General features: G+C 41.4%; 1 protein-coding gene across 1 annotated transcript in view; it reads right to left on the bottom strand.

Annotated features, from left to right (window-relative positions):
- The window catches only part of snd1 (staphylococcal nuclease and tudor domain containing 1), a 170756-nt gene that overhangs the window by 30680 nt on the left and 126752 nt on the right, over positions 1–13324 (bottom strand). The window contains exon 18 of the mRNA XM_056367694.1: positions 8816–8957. Within this exon, the coding sequence (XP_056223669.1) occupies positions 8816–8957 (142 nt within the window). The remainder of the gene's footprint in view (positions 1–8815; positions 8958–13324) is intronic.

The following is a 13324-nucleotide window of genomic DNA, read 5'->3' as shown; positions in this document are numbered from 1 at the left end:
TTAAGCTGTTTACGAAAGCCATTAAACCACAGAAGGGTAAATAATCACAATATGACAGAGGCAGAGGCCAAGAGAGCAATGGCTGCTTATAAGAGCACTGTCATTTCCTGGCTTATAAGAATGAGGGAATTAAGTGACAGAGTGGAGTGCATCTATGAAAAGGACACCTGCTGGGGAAACAAGTGACGGGAGAAGATCTGGAAACATAAACCTGGCTATAATCGACTATAATTCATGAAGGAAAAAGGAAGACCACATCTAGAGGAGTGGGACATTGTCAAACTGAAGCTAACGCACACACTTTTTCTGCCAACATTCCTGCTGATGTTAGTAGCACCGCAGAGCCTTTGCTGTGTGCCCTGGCTGACTGGTCAAAGATTGTGTGGACATATGGATGGTGCACCATCTACCATCTGAGAGATTCACAGCCGCTGAACAGAGCTTTTGTGCTTTAGCTCACCTGTTGGAGTGTTAAATATGCATGAGGTTTGGACAGGCTTTATCCTCTGGGGTAGAGGAATGGCTGCGTTTCAGGACATGCAAGTAACACTTCAAAGGTAGAAGGCTGCAATGACAGACAACAAAACACAGGCTTGGTGCAGTATGTACTGGCTTGGGAGGCCTGCATTTGTTTGTGTGTGTGGGCAAACATACAGCTGTTATGAGTCTAATGCCCCCTGTGGTTGGTCAACAAAGAACTGGCGCTCACCTGGGGATATTTGTACACTTTCTGAAGACACAGTGTGACAAGGGGGGAGCTAAGACAAGAGAAAAGCCATTTACTCCCCTTCCTGAGTGATGTTTAAAGTGGTGTCAGCATCTGCCAAGCGTTGAGAGGCCACTATAAAAAACAAATGATCCCCCTGCTTGACTAATGCTGCTCCACTCCCACTGGAGTGATATGGATTATATCTCATGTGATACACCCCCCACCACCACCACCACCAATTACCCTGTTCCATTCCACCCTTCCCGGCAGTCTGGAGCCTTTTACGGCAAATTACTGTTTCTGTAATTGGAAAAGCCATCACTGAAAAATCTAAACAGAGACAGCATCTGTGGCTCTCTTTTTGCATCAGTCTCTCCTGCTCTTCTCTCTGCCACCTGTCCAGCCTCATTGACTGCAGCTAATGCCCTGTTTTGATTGTGAGGAGTCCAAATATACTCATAAGATGGCCCTGTGCACATTTGGGGAAGAGGAGCGGGGGTGTAGGCGAAATGAGCCTGGCCAGTTTTGAAGAGAACCCCATTTGGGCCTGTAAGTGGCTCACCACTGAGAAAAGTGTCATTCAACCACTCAGCTTTAGGTAATAGACCCAGAAGTTGACATTAGTGCAAATCATGGTCGCTAAGATAGTGAAGAATGAAGATGAATACGCTTATTTTCCGCCTGAAAATCAAAAGCACCCTGCCTCAAACCGACAGGTGAGCTGACCTTTTAGAAGCTAAGTTGCATATCTGATTAAATAATGAATGTCTTGGGAGGGGGGTTATCATCTGGACAGGGTCTGACCGCTAAATATTGCATCTGCTGCAGTGGCAGGGAGCGGGAAAAGTGAAAAACAGCGGCATCAGCTGCTGCAACTTTCATTCAACTGCTTGGATACTTTGTTCTCTGTAGGTGTATGGTCGAATGGCACCACAACAAGGTCTTGAACACACTTCAACTGAATTAAACATGAGACATAAAAGGCAGATGGACAAAGATACATGGTCCACGATGTGTGCAAAGACTTCACTGAAAGAAGAACCTTTCTTTTTTCAGCTTGTTTGAGAGGCAGTACAGATTCTACTTAGGCTGGATCTTAAATTAAAACAACAGTGTGGTAATTAAAGCCATTCTCCACGGATTTGAGGAGTCCATTAAACTATTTAACATAATCATTAATTCAACTGTCACATTTAGCACTTTGTTGCATTTTTTATGTCATTTGCCAATAATCTGAGTTCATTTTTTCATTGTACAATTAGTTCCTTTACTTCATTGTTTTAATTAAGACTACTAAACAACTAACATGATTAACAAAAAATTACTTTTGCAAATGCTTTTGAAAACATAAAAAAATAAAGTAGTTTTGTACCACACTAGTGTAGGAGTTAATTATCTCAACCCCTGACTGACTTTGGCTTGATGCCCACAGTGCCACAGAAAGATATCTCATCCAAAATGGAAAAAAAAAAAAAGAACAATGCAGGCAGCCTTGCGACAACCATTTTTAAATGTGCACCCTTGTTTTTATTAAGCTCTATTGTATAAAGTAATCATGACTTTGCTGCCTTGACATGACATCCAATTAGCGGGCCGCTCACCCTGATCAATATGAAATGCTACAGTAATTCTCATGTCCTCATATTGAAATCAACACTCTGAATACCAGTGTTACTCTGGCAACCTGCCTCCACTTAATATAGAGTTGAACTTGGAAACCGAGATACTGATGCGGTAGTGGTGTGAGATCACAGTAGGGGAGGCCGTATCAGCTGAAGATGTCAATGTTTGGGAAAGCATACATTAAAAGAGGAAACCAACAGAGAGGGAATAAGCAAATAACCCACAATGGAAATTCTCAAGTGGCAGTACCTCAACAAGCTCATGACAAAATAAGATTGAAACATATCATTTCACAGTAATGGAATTCAAAAGGCAGAAAGGGGTTTGGTTTGAAGTCTAGCCAGAGAGAGAACAGCTCCCTGCCTGCCTTGCTTCATCAGTAGCTGAGTCCAGCATCATTAGGTGATGAACAGCTGCTGTGTGTAAAAGGTAGAAGTGTGAATAATGCGGACGGAGTGGCACCTGGTTGGGGGGAACGACTCCACTCATTACGAGTCTGTATTGGTGCCAGGAAGCTACCACTAAACAGGATGTACCGCCAACTGCGCTGCAGCTGAGGCTCGGAGTGGGCAGAAAGTGTGTGTTTGTCGGCCGGGCCGGGCCGGGCCTAGCAATCCAGTCCCACGTAAGTGACAACTGAGTGAGGTCCAAATCAGTAGGAGGCCGCTAGCGAAGCAAAGAAAACCCTGTAGGAATGTTGCCCAGTGCTACAATCTGTTGACCAGGACAGCCCAAGCGGAATAGACCTAACATGGATGAATGTTTACTCAGATCATACACAAGAATTAGGTGTGTGTGCCCCAACATGTAATCATCATGTGATAACTGTGGTCATATAAATGGAGCGAATATCATGTTAAGAATATGGAAAGGCCCAATGGTAAACTAGTGAAATGCTGAGTCTCAATTCCATTCTACTAGCATAATTGATTATATAATATACAAATTCAAGTAGTGGACCATCTCTGCAGTAAGTATACAAGAGAGAAAATGGTGCGTTATGTGAGCAGAAGGAAATAAGTCATAAGTCAAAAACTGATTATGTTTTCTGTGATCTTCTTTGTGCTTTTACACTTTAGCAGCTTTTTTTCTTCTGTGAAAAGGATACCTGCTGATCGTCATTTGCATCAAAGAACAACACTGTCAATGAAGAGTGCATTCAAAATCTGAGCTCTGAGTATGAGTTTTAACAACATTTCATAGTTTGAAATAGAAGAATAGAAGTATAGTTTGCCGGAGGGTACGGTTAAGCTCAGTTGACCAAAGTTCCATCCTTGGGTCAAGTGATTACCACTGAGCTATCCTCATGAAAACTGAGCAAACTTCTGCCGAGGAAGACTAAGAAATGAAGCTTAAAGCTCAGGAAAAGCTAGAAGGTGGCTTTTTTTTATTAGTCCTACTTCTGTTTTCAAGGTTAGGGATGTTCTTCAGCATCAGAGTCATTTTTTCCCCAGTATGAAACTACATATTCAAAACTAGAGTCTATTGATACTAATAATGGTAACAAGCATTGATAAGAATCTCATAAATTAGTTTGTTTTGTTTGTTTTTTCTCTAGAATTCTGACCAAGATAATACACTGAGCACTCTAAATAATATATATATATGATAATAATAATAATAATAATAATAATAATAATAATAATAATAATAATAATAATCTGTACTGCAGTTTTTTGTTACTCAATGGCCGACGTATGTGCCAGGACACATCTGCACTAAGCAGCCGATTTATCCATCCGGCTGGAACTGAGGCACAGTTTATGAGTTTTTAGGGACACTAATACTATACCTGTACTTTACGTCTTTGATTGAAAAAGCAGAACATCCAATACTCGGGTTCCAGCCATCACAGTTACGCACCCCATAAAGGACTAAATGCTATATTTAGAAAGCTTTTAATTATGTCTACTCTCCACTATAGTGGCAAAGCAACAACAGTGTACAGCACACAGCCACTTCCCCCCCTGTGCCTGGAGTGGCCTCTGTCTTTTAGTGTCCAAGGTCACACAGATCTATGCAGGTCCCCCTCTGACAGTAATTACATATAGCCTCCGGAGAGAGAGCAACACACACAAGGAAAATAGGGAGAGAAAAGAGAGACAGCAGTATGAAGGAGAGACTTTGTGGGGGGGAGGAAAGTGAGACAATAAAAGATAAAAGCATAGAGCAACAGATAAAGACCCTCAAAATAAACTGCGGATTAAAGAGAGCAATCCCTCAAGCTTCTCAGTGACTTGGAAAAACCATTCCTAACATGAAATTAATCACTTGTGTAAAGATATCCATATATGAAAAAAACCCACACTTAAGAGTAATTAAATGTGAATGATTAAAAGGGGTAAAATACAGAGCGCTTAGGTCCCCTGGAGAATAAAGATATTACAAACTGCATTTTCTTTATAATGTTCAAGAATCACTTAGAAGATAACAGCATAAAAGTTTATTACATGGGCCTACGTATGTTCATTCAAAGCTTAACAACATCTGTGCAGACTTATTCAATCACCATTGCCTTCATCAGACCACAAGAAATAAATAACCACATCCCAGTCTATCAGACAGCAACATCTCCCTCCATAGTGCAGAGACTGCATCTAAATATTAATGGCTGTAACCCCACTATTTTTATGATTTTTTTTTTTCCTTCATCCTCTTCTTTTCTCTACTATAACAGATACTGTCCACTATAGTGCTTATTATTACTACACTGTAATATCTGCCTCAGACTTTATATGCTCTTATCAATGTAAGGTCATTTTTGCATCATTTTTCTACTTTATGTCATCTATTGCAAATGGTGCTATCTACAGACACCTGACCCCTATCTCACATAACCTATTCTCACTAAGGTACAATTTTTATTCATTTTTCTTTTCTTTATCGTTCAAAACAGCACTTTGTATAGCACTTTCAATCCCATGCTCCTTATTGTTAGTATTATCCAGCTACCTGGAATATTCCACTACTTTTTGTTCTCTTCTTCTTGCCGCTCTGACACTTTAATTTTCCTACGCGGAATCAATAAAGTTCATCTTATCTTATTGATGCAACGGTTGAAACAAATGGAGGCTTAACTGCAGACAGAAAAATGACTCTCTCAGCCAGTGCCAGCTGTATTTTAATCATTTTGTTTCTATAAATACATCTAGCTTTCATGATCACTTTTACACCAACAATAAAAGCTGGCGATTATTGAAGTTAACTAAATGGGTTCGCACCTATCATCATTATGATGTCAAAAAGCAAAGCAGTGGCAATATTGTTTTATTCTCTTGTTTAAGTTGCTTTCACTGAGGCGTGCTACCAAACTTCCAACCTGATGTCCCAAACTGAACATCAGGTGAGACACAGATCAGGGGGCAGCCAGTTACTCTAGGTTTGTACTCCATGTCATTAGTGTGCTATACCTCAAGGATGGTCAAGGAGTACTCAATGAAAGTGTTTGCTCCATCTGGCAAATGGAGTGCCGGCAGTGGCTGCCAAAAACACTGGCTGAAATTTTGTCTCTGATGTTAACTGGAAAAGTTGTAACAGGGAAGGAGAGAATGTGTAGGTGCTGTGGTAGAAACAATCCAACTCGTAGCATAATGTGGGTCTTAGAAGGTCAGTGCATCAGGGAGGATGTTGATTCAACTCTGTGGTCACTTTTGTTCATGCATCAAAGAGGTCAAACTTGTTACAGTGCCATTTGATTGTATTAGGTCAAACTGCAGTGATTTTCACAGTGTCGTCTCGTGCTGTGTGTAATTTTAGTTCAGCTTTCTGAATCAGGGACTTGATAGACATGATTTGTTAGAGGTTAGATGGTGCGGCCAAAGTGCTGCTCACATGGGATGAGGACAGTCATAGCACATACATAAAAATCTATTTTCACATGGTCTAGACCATAAACTGTGGAATAAACATTGTTGTTTCTGTGAGGTGGTATGTTGTCATCAGTTGCAATCACAGTATTTATGAAATTCAGCCTCTCCTTCTAAGCTTATCTGAGTATATAAATTACTTTACTTCAGAAATTGAGGGAAAGGGAAGAGAAGGGAGGTGAGGAGTGTGTGTGTGTGTGTGTGTGTGTGTGTGTGTGTGGGGGGGGGGGGGGTTGTTGAACATGTAATGATATTGCAAAGCACTCAGCTTGTATGATTTTACAGGCCTTAACACTTTGATGTGCTCTTCAAGGGGTTGGTATGACTTAATGTAGCTTTGAGGAAGCGTCAGCGAAAATGAAAGAGACCAAGGGAGAAAAAAAAAAGATGGAGGAAAGAGGGGAGGGGCAAACAACGTGATAGAGAGAGAGATGAGGGGAGTGAGGCAGGGGGTGAACACCGGTCAGGTTTTGCCTCCCTGCTGAGAATAACACTTTTTTTTAAACTAGCACATAAGCCTCTTGTTGAAAGAACACGGGCCAATTAAAGGGAAAAATAAATAAATAAAATGGCCGCAGCATTGCTGGATCATCTAAAAATCAAGCCTTTATATGAGAAAAGATTAAATAACTCACAGCTCTCCTGTCAAAATACACTGAGAGCAGCAATATAAAAAATGCAGTTTGTGTACAATTTCTTTAAATGCAACCCTTAGGTTGCTGCTGAGAAAAACTTGTAAATGCTTTGCATCTTGCAGTTTCCATAGGTCCCTTATAGATATAAGGAATTCAGGAGAAATATGCTTAAAAAATAAATCAATAAATAAAAATAAAATCAATAAAAACATTTTGATTTGTTTTTTCATGTGTACCTCAAGCACAGTATGTTTCCCAAAAGCTTCCAAACTCAAGCTTCCTTTTTCATGTTTCCATAACATGGAATATGCTTGTACATTTTCCCTGCTGACAGTCTGCAATGCTAAAGGCATTAACCCTTGCTTAAGGTTGACATGTGCCATGTTTCAGCTTCTTCCCAGTGACACGTGATTGTGGTCGGTGATAAAACCTTGCACATAACCTCCACATCACTAGCAACTCACATGGGAGGGAAGCTAAGTAGCCAGAGGTGGTGTAAGGGCTTTAGATTTAAATCTACAGCTCAGGGCAAGAAGATGAAGAGCAGATTGTTTCTGCACCCTTAGTAGCACCTGGAGGTTTCAAGAGGGGAAAGAAAGAACAGTTCCGGATCACATGATTTCCACATTTGTATATGATTGGATTATTATGGTCTGAATGATGCTCAGGCTCAAATTGGCAGTAAATGAAGGCAAATTAATTAATTATGGCAGTGAGGCAAATTAAGAGGTGGCCAAAGTCAATTTCATGGCCTCTGACAGTCGACTGCCAGTGAAGCCAGATGTGGGGGACGGCTGAGTGAGGAAGACCTCCACATCCTGTACTGCTCCCACACACAAACTGGCAGACGATGAAGGGACAGTGATTGGCATGAAGACTTCAGATCTGTTCCAACTAGTTCGTGAATACAGGTTTGATTGTAATTGTGTGTTTCTGAATGCATAATTGTGTAAGATTATAATTAAGTCACAAAAGGCAAGGTGTCAATGACAGGATGGCTCAAATTCTAGTGGGTCAGGATTCAGTGACACTGAATCAGTCAAAAGATTTTTATGGCTAGACCACTTTTCTCTAAATATCACTCTGGATTATTTCTGAAAAGACAAATCTATTCTCACATTATCTGAAGCTTCAAATATTGACTGCAGTGGTACTAATAGCAAAAGCGCTGCTCAGTGAATTGTTGTTGAAGCACACCTCAATCTGCCCTCAGTTACTGTTGAAACAACCTGCTGTGTGAGAGCCCTTACAATAATCACAGACATAGTACATACTGCACATGTACACATACACACAACTTGATTTTGATATTGCAGAAGACGGCCCATTAAGCAAACTACCTGAAAGATGGACCGTTACCCAGCACAAAACAGCACAGGGGGAGGTATTACGTGTGCACTCATTCGTGTATACAAAGACACACAAAAACACACACGCGCACACACACACTGTATACAGACACAAACTGCTTGTCAGAGGGAGCAGCCATGCGGGAGTACCAGGGACTGTTAGTTTTCCCATCTCCAAACTTTTCTCTCCCTCCCTCCCCGTGTCAGTGGTGACAAGAGGGGATGGTGTGATTTATTCCTGCCATTCAGTAGTAATAACAAGTGGGACGTCCTTTCTTTTGTCTCTACTGGTGGGAGGGATGCTGCAGCAAGGGATGAGGTGAATGTCTGAGTGGTAGAGATAATTGTCATTCATAAAGTCAGTCTGGTGTTAAAAGGGAATAAAAAGTGAGGGAGCCCTTGTGTGCATCTCTGTGTGGAGAGATTGTTGATGGTGGTGTTTACGGTGGGATTGCATAGGATGATGAAATAGTCACCGTGGCATTAAGTAATAAAACATATTTACTCCGCTTTCAACTTTTAGTAATTCGCTTTTGATCACATTGACACATACAGTATTTGAGTCAAGAAATGTTCAATTATCACACATTTTAGAATCCAAATGATCATTAGTGCATTTTAATGTCAACGTACCTGTCTCTACGTCCTGGCTGTAGAAGTGCAGGGTGTCCGTGATTTCGGTGACGTATACTGGTCTGTAGTTGGCCACGCGTTCTTTCTCCTCTGATAGATGGACAACCTCCTCGACTGGTTTCTCCTCATAGTTGGCCCAGATCTACAATACACACACACACACACACACACACACACACACACACACACACACACACACACACACACACACACACACACACACACACACACACACACACACACACACACACACACACACACACACACACACACACACACACACACACACACACACACACACACACACACACACACACACACACACACACACACACACACACACACACACACACACACACACACACACACACACACACACACACACAGGTGAGAAGGACAGGTCACTGACCACAACAAATATTAGACTGCTGTAAAACAAACATGATGCTACGATACTTTTGATTATTTTTCAAATATTTTGAGAAAAGTAAAAAAAAATAAAAACACACAAATATGGAGAATAGATGGTGTGACACTTCATTAGTTTGAGTCATGCTCCAGTCACTAAATGTTTTTGAATATTTTTCTTTTTACCACCCACTAGAAATATAATAATGATTCACACTTTTTGCACTGCTGACTGATTTGGTCTCTCATATTTATGAGAGCACCAGAGTACTGAGAGAGACCAGAACACTGTGCAGATAAACCAGGCTTTGGCGATGTATTACCTGAGCATCAAAATCAAATCAACATTCATAATACAACCTTTTTATTACCCATTATCTTAGGCCAAACTCAAACCCATGATGCTACCAGGATATATTACAGTCTATTGTTTTTACCACAGCTTTCTGAACCACCATGATGCTACAAAGATGCTTCAATTCAGAGCAGATAGTCTATGAATAATAACAGCAAAGTAACGCACCACTCCACTGGTCTAACTTTCCCCACTGATCATTTGAAAGTAATTATGGTCGTCATAAACAACTCTGCACATTATGAGAATGTGACTAATTCTCATGATGAAACAAGGCAAGCATTTGTATTGTAAATGCAAAATGGATGAATGGAAGTCGACTTTCAAGAAACTGTCTTATGTTGGCAATTCAAAGTGTATGTTTCTGTTGAAACCTGAAAATCAAAAAATTATACAATTCATAGGACAAAAATTATAGAGCATGGCATGTGAGCAGGAGCAAGTAAGAATGGGCCCAATGTGTCCCAGCTCGTCTCCATGATTTCCAAGGACAGGGTCAGGGGTCACACTTTGCTTGTCCAGTTTGGCCCAAACAGGATCCATGGGAATTAACTCTGTCAGGACATTAGTTTGACTTGTCCTTAGTGTGTGTGTGTGTGTGTGTGTGTGTGTGTGTGTGTGTGTATACTTGTGAGAGCCAAATTGACTCTTTTCAGGGTTAAGTGCTGGGTTAGGGTTAAGTTTAGACATTAGAGTACTGATGAAAACGTCACAAGGTTGGTAAAGAATGTAGTTAGTGAGGTTCTTTACAAGCATAGCAGTTTATGCGTGTCTGTGTGTGTGTGTGTTTGTGTCTGTCTGTGTCTGTCTGTGTGTGTGTGTAAGCAGGTTACATCCTTTCTATGCTGCATCAAGGTTAGTTCTCTTTTGGCTCCCCAGGAGAAACAGAGGGCAAGAGGCTCATTAGGGAGAAGTGCTTTGCCTTGGGCCACATATCAAACTGCATGGATGTCAGTACGTGTGTGTGTGTGTGTGTGTGTGTGTGTGTGTGTGTGTACAGAGAGCAAGGGATGCAGTAGAAAGAGTGGGTGGTTGTTAAGACTGAATGCAGCTTGTTTGTATACAGCTTCAAGTACAGTAATAGTATCAAGCATGTGCATAAACACAAGATGGTCAGGATGAAAGCGAGCTAATCATCTCCCTGCAGATGAAGCGCTGGTGAAGGGGAGTGAAGGAGATGTATAGGAGGAGACAGGGAGTAAAAATGGGCGGGGAACTCAAAAGTCAAAAAGTGCAACCACGCTTCATGGTGCTCCAACTTGTGCAGCAGCAGCAGCACAGCTTGTTACAGTTCATTTCTCCAGGCTATTTGGGAAGTGTTTACTTTTAAAGGTTACATAAAGAGAAGGAAAAGAGGCAGACAGATTTTTTAACAGTGCAGTGATATTAGCCAATTAGGTTCTGGCTAATTATTTAACTGCATGGTATCATCGAGCTAATTAGATTAGCTAGTTTTAATGTTGTCATTTTTTCACTCTGCTTTAGCTCATCTGCAGAGCTATGCTAGTGTAAAGGCTTAGTTAATCATACCCGAGGCTTTTTTTTTAATATGCTGGCTCTTCAGCATGCTTATTAGATTATCATTTTACCTCATTGATGTGGTGATGTACAGTCTTATAGGAGTAAGCGGTGTGTGTGTATGTGTGTGTGTGCGTGTGTGTACATGTGCACTAGCAACAGAAATTGGTGAAAGAAAGAAAATGCTTCTAACTGTTAGCCATGAAGCAAGCAACAGTAGAACTGAGTGCTGCTGCCCTGTCTACCCGCTAACAAAAGACAGGGTCATACTACCCAATTACATTCAATTATTCAGCCCACAAATGCTGCAGAAAAAAAAAAAAAAAGTGAGAGAAGAGAGGAGAGAAGAGAAAGGAAGGAAAGAGGGAGGAAAGAAAGCAGGTAGAAATTATGTGGATTGAGGGCAAGCAAGGTTAATGAAGACTGAAAACATGGCCACGCTTCGTAAACCCCGAGATCAGCCACGATATTTTTGTACGGCATTAGATAGGCATGTGCATTATTAGCACACACATATACAGCCACTTGCACACATTATATGCACAGCCACAAATGCTGGAATACACATTGTGGGGTAACAAGCGTGCTTTCCACATTGCAATGAGCTGACATGGCTTGGCTTTTAATCAAACCTGCAGCACCACTTAGGGATGACAAAGATTAGAGTGTCACCATTCATTAGCCTGGTGGCCATCACTGTGGCACCTTTAGGGTGGTAACAAGTGGGTTGGTTTATGGTGGGATTGGTGACCAAGCACAGCCACAAGGCCTCCTGTTGACCTCCAGCTTTGTGTTGAGTACGGGTGTCACAGCAACAAGAGACAGGTACAAAGATTTGTCCAGTGAAAGTTCTCTATGAACCTTTACACAAACTAAACAAACCAAAGCTACTTAATTCAAATATAGTGGATGTACAAATACATATAAAGTCAATGAAAAGACAGAAAGAGGCAAACAGGTGCAGATTAGACAGTGTCTTGCCTCTCATTCAATCTGGGTTTTTTGAGGACAATGCAAACGTCCATTTTGCTCTCAACATGTTATGTACATATTGAGTTCTGACTTGGCAGATGGGCAGTTATAAGCTGCTGTGTATTTGTTCTCTGTGGCAACTAACATAAGGGTTATTGTTTCATCTGAGTTGTTGACCAGCGTGCTTTTTCGCACTTCTAACATTTTACCATCTTGTGTGGCAGGTTTCCACTGAAAATGACTGCTGCCTCTTCTCTCTTTGAAGCTACATGTGTGAAATATGGCTAACACCGTGTCTACACAGGAGGCGTAACATTAGCAGCACGCTAGCGGAGCAGTAGCAGCAGATTCAGAGCTTCATGTACGTCTCAACAGGATGCGTTTAAGCACAGCATTGAGTGTAGATCACCAAGATTTTGACAGTGCTCAGTGCCAAACATGCAATCACTGCAGGGATGTAAAATGGAAAGACATGGACTTGGAGCATAAAAATATTCTGTGGGTCATTTTTACGCACATATTGTGTGAGTGAAACGTGAGCTTTGTGTAGACAGGAGAAAGTCTGGTAAAAAAAATTGTTGAAATAGTTGTAGTGGTAAATATTTAATGGTAATGACTGAGTGTAAGCTATAACTCACACAGACACATTTCAGACAAACGGTATCAGAGGAGACCTCCATAATTTTCGATTGTCTTTTGGTTATTTGTGGCCAAGACCTTCTAAAAGACTTCAGTGGTCAGTGTGATTACAGCAAGTTGAACACTGGATTTGCCATTTGTCTCTGAGTGCACTATTAGAAACACTATAGTCTAATCTCTTTTTAAAGTACAAATAAATGTACACACAGACACACACACATACACAGGCTGTGCCCAGGGCTGATGACCTTCCGTGAGCAGCCAACCATCCTGTTTGTTCCACTTGAATGCAGGTATGTGACTGCTGCTTCTGCTGCTGCTCTGCAACTGCAGCCAGACGCTAGAGCCACTAAGCTGCCAGAGACAATGAGAGAGAGCGCGCGTGAGAGAGAGAGGGGAAGAGAGGAGAGAGATAGAAAGATGGGGAAAAGGAAAAAAGCGGCAGGCCATTAAGCTCGGGCTGAAAGGACAACAAGTCCTAATAATGGGGGCCAAACAGAGAGATGGCAGGTTAGGCTGACCTTCACAGCTCCTCAATGACAAAACACACTTAGAGCCAAGTGAGTGACAAGTGAGTCCAGTGGGGTAATGTGAAGATGGGGCAGGGTTGCTGTATT

The sequence above is a fragment of the Seriola aureovittata genome, chromosome 22 (genome assembly GCF_021018895.1).
Source record: "Seriola aureovittata isolate HTS-2021-v1 ecotype China chromosome 22, ASM2101889v1, whole genome shotgun sequence".
NCBI lineage: Eukaryota > Metazoa > Chordata > Actinopteri > Carangiformes > Carangidae > Seriola > Seriola aureovittata.
Note: the sequence above shows the minus strand (reverse complement) of the source record. Positions and strands in the feature narration are given on the sequence as shown.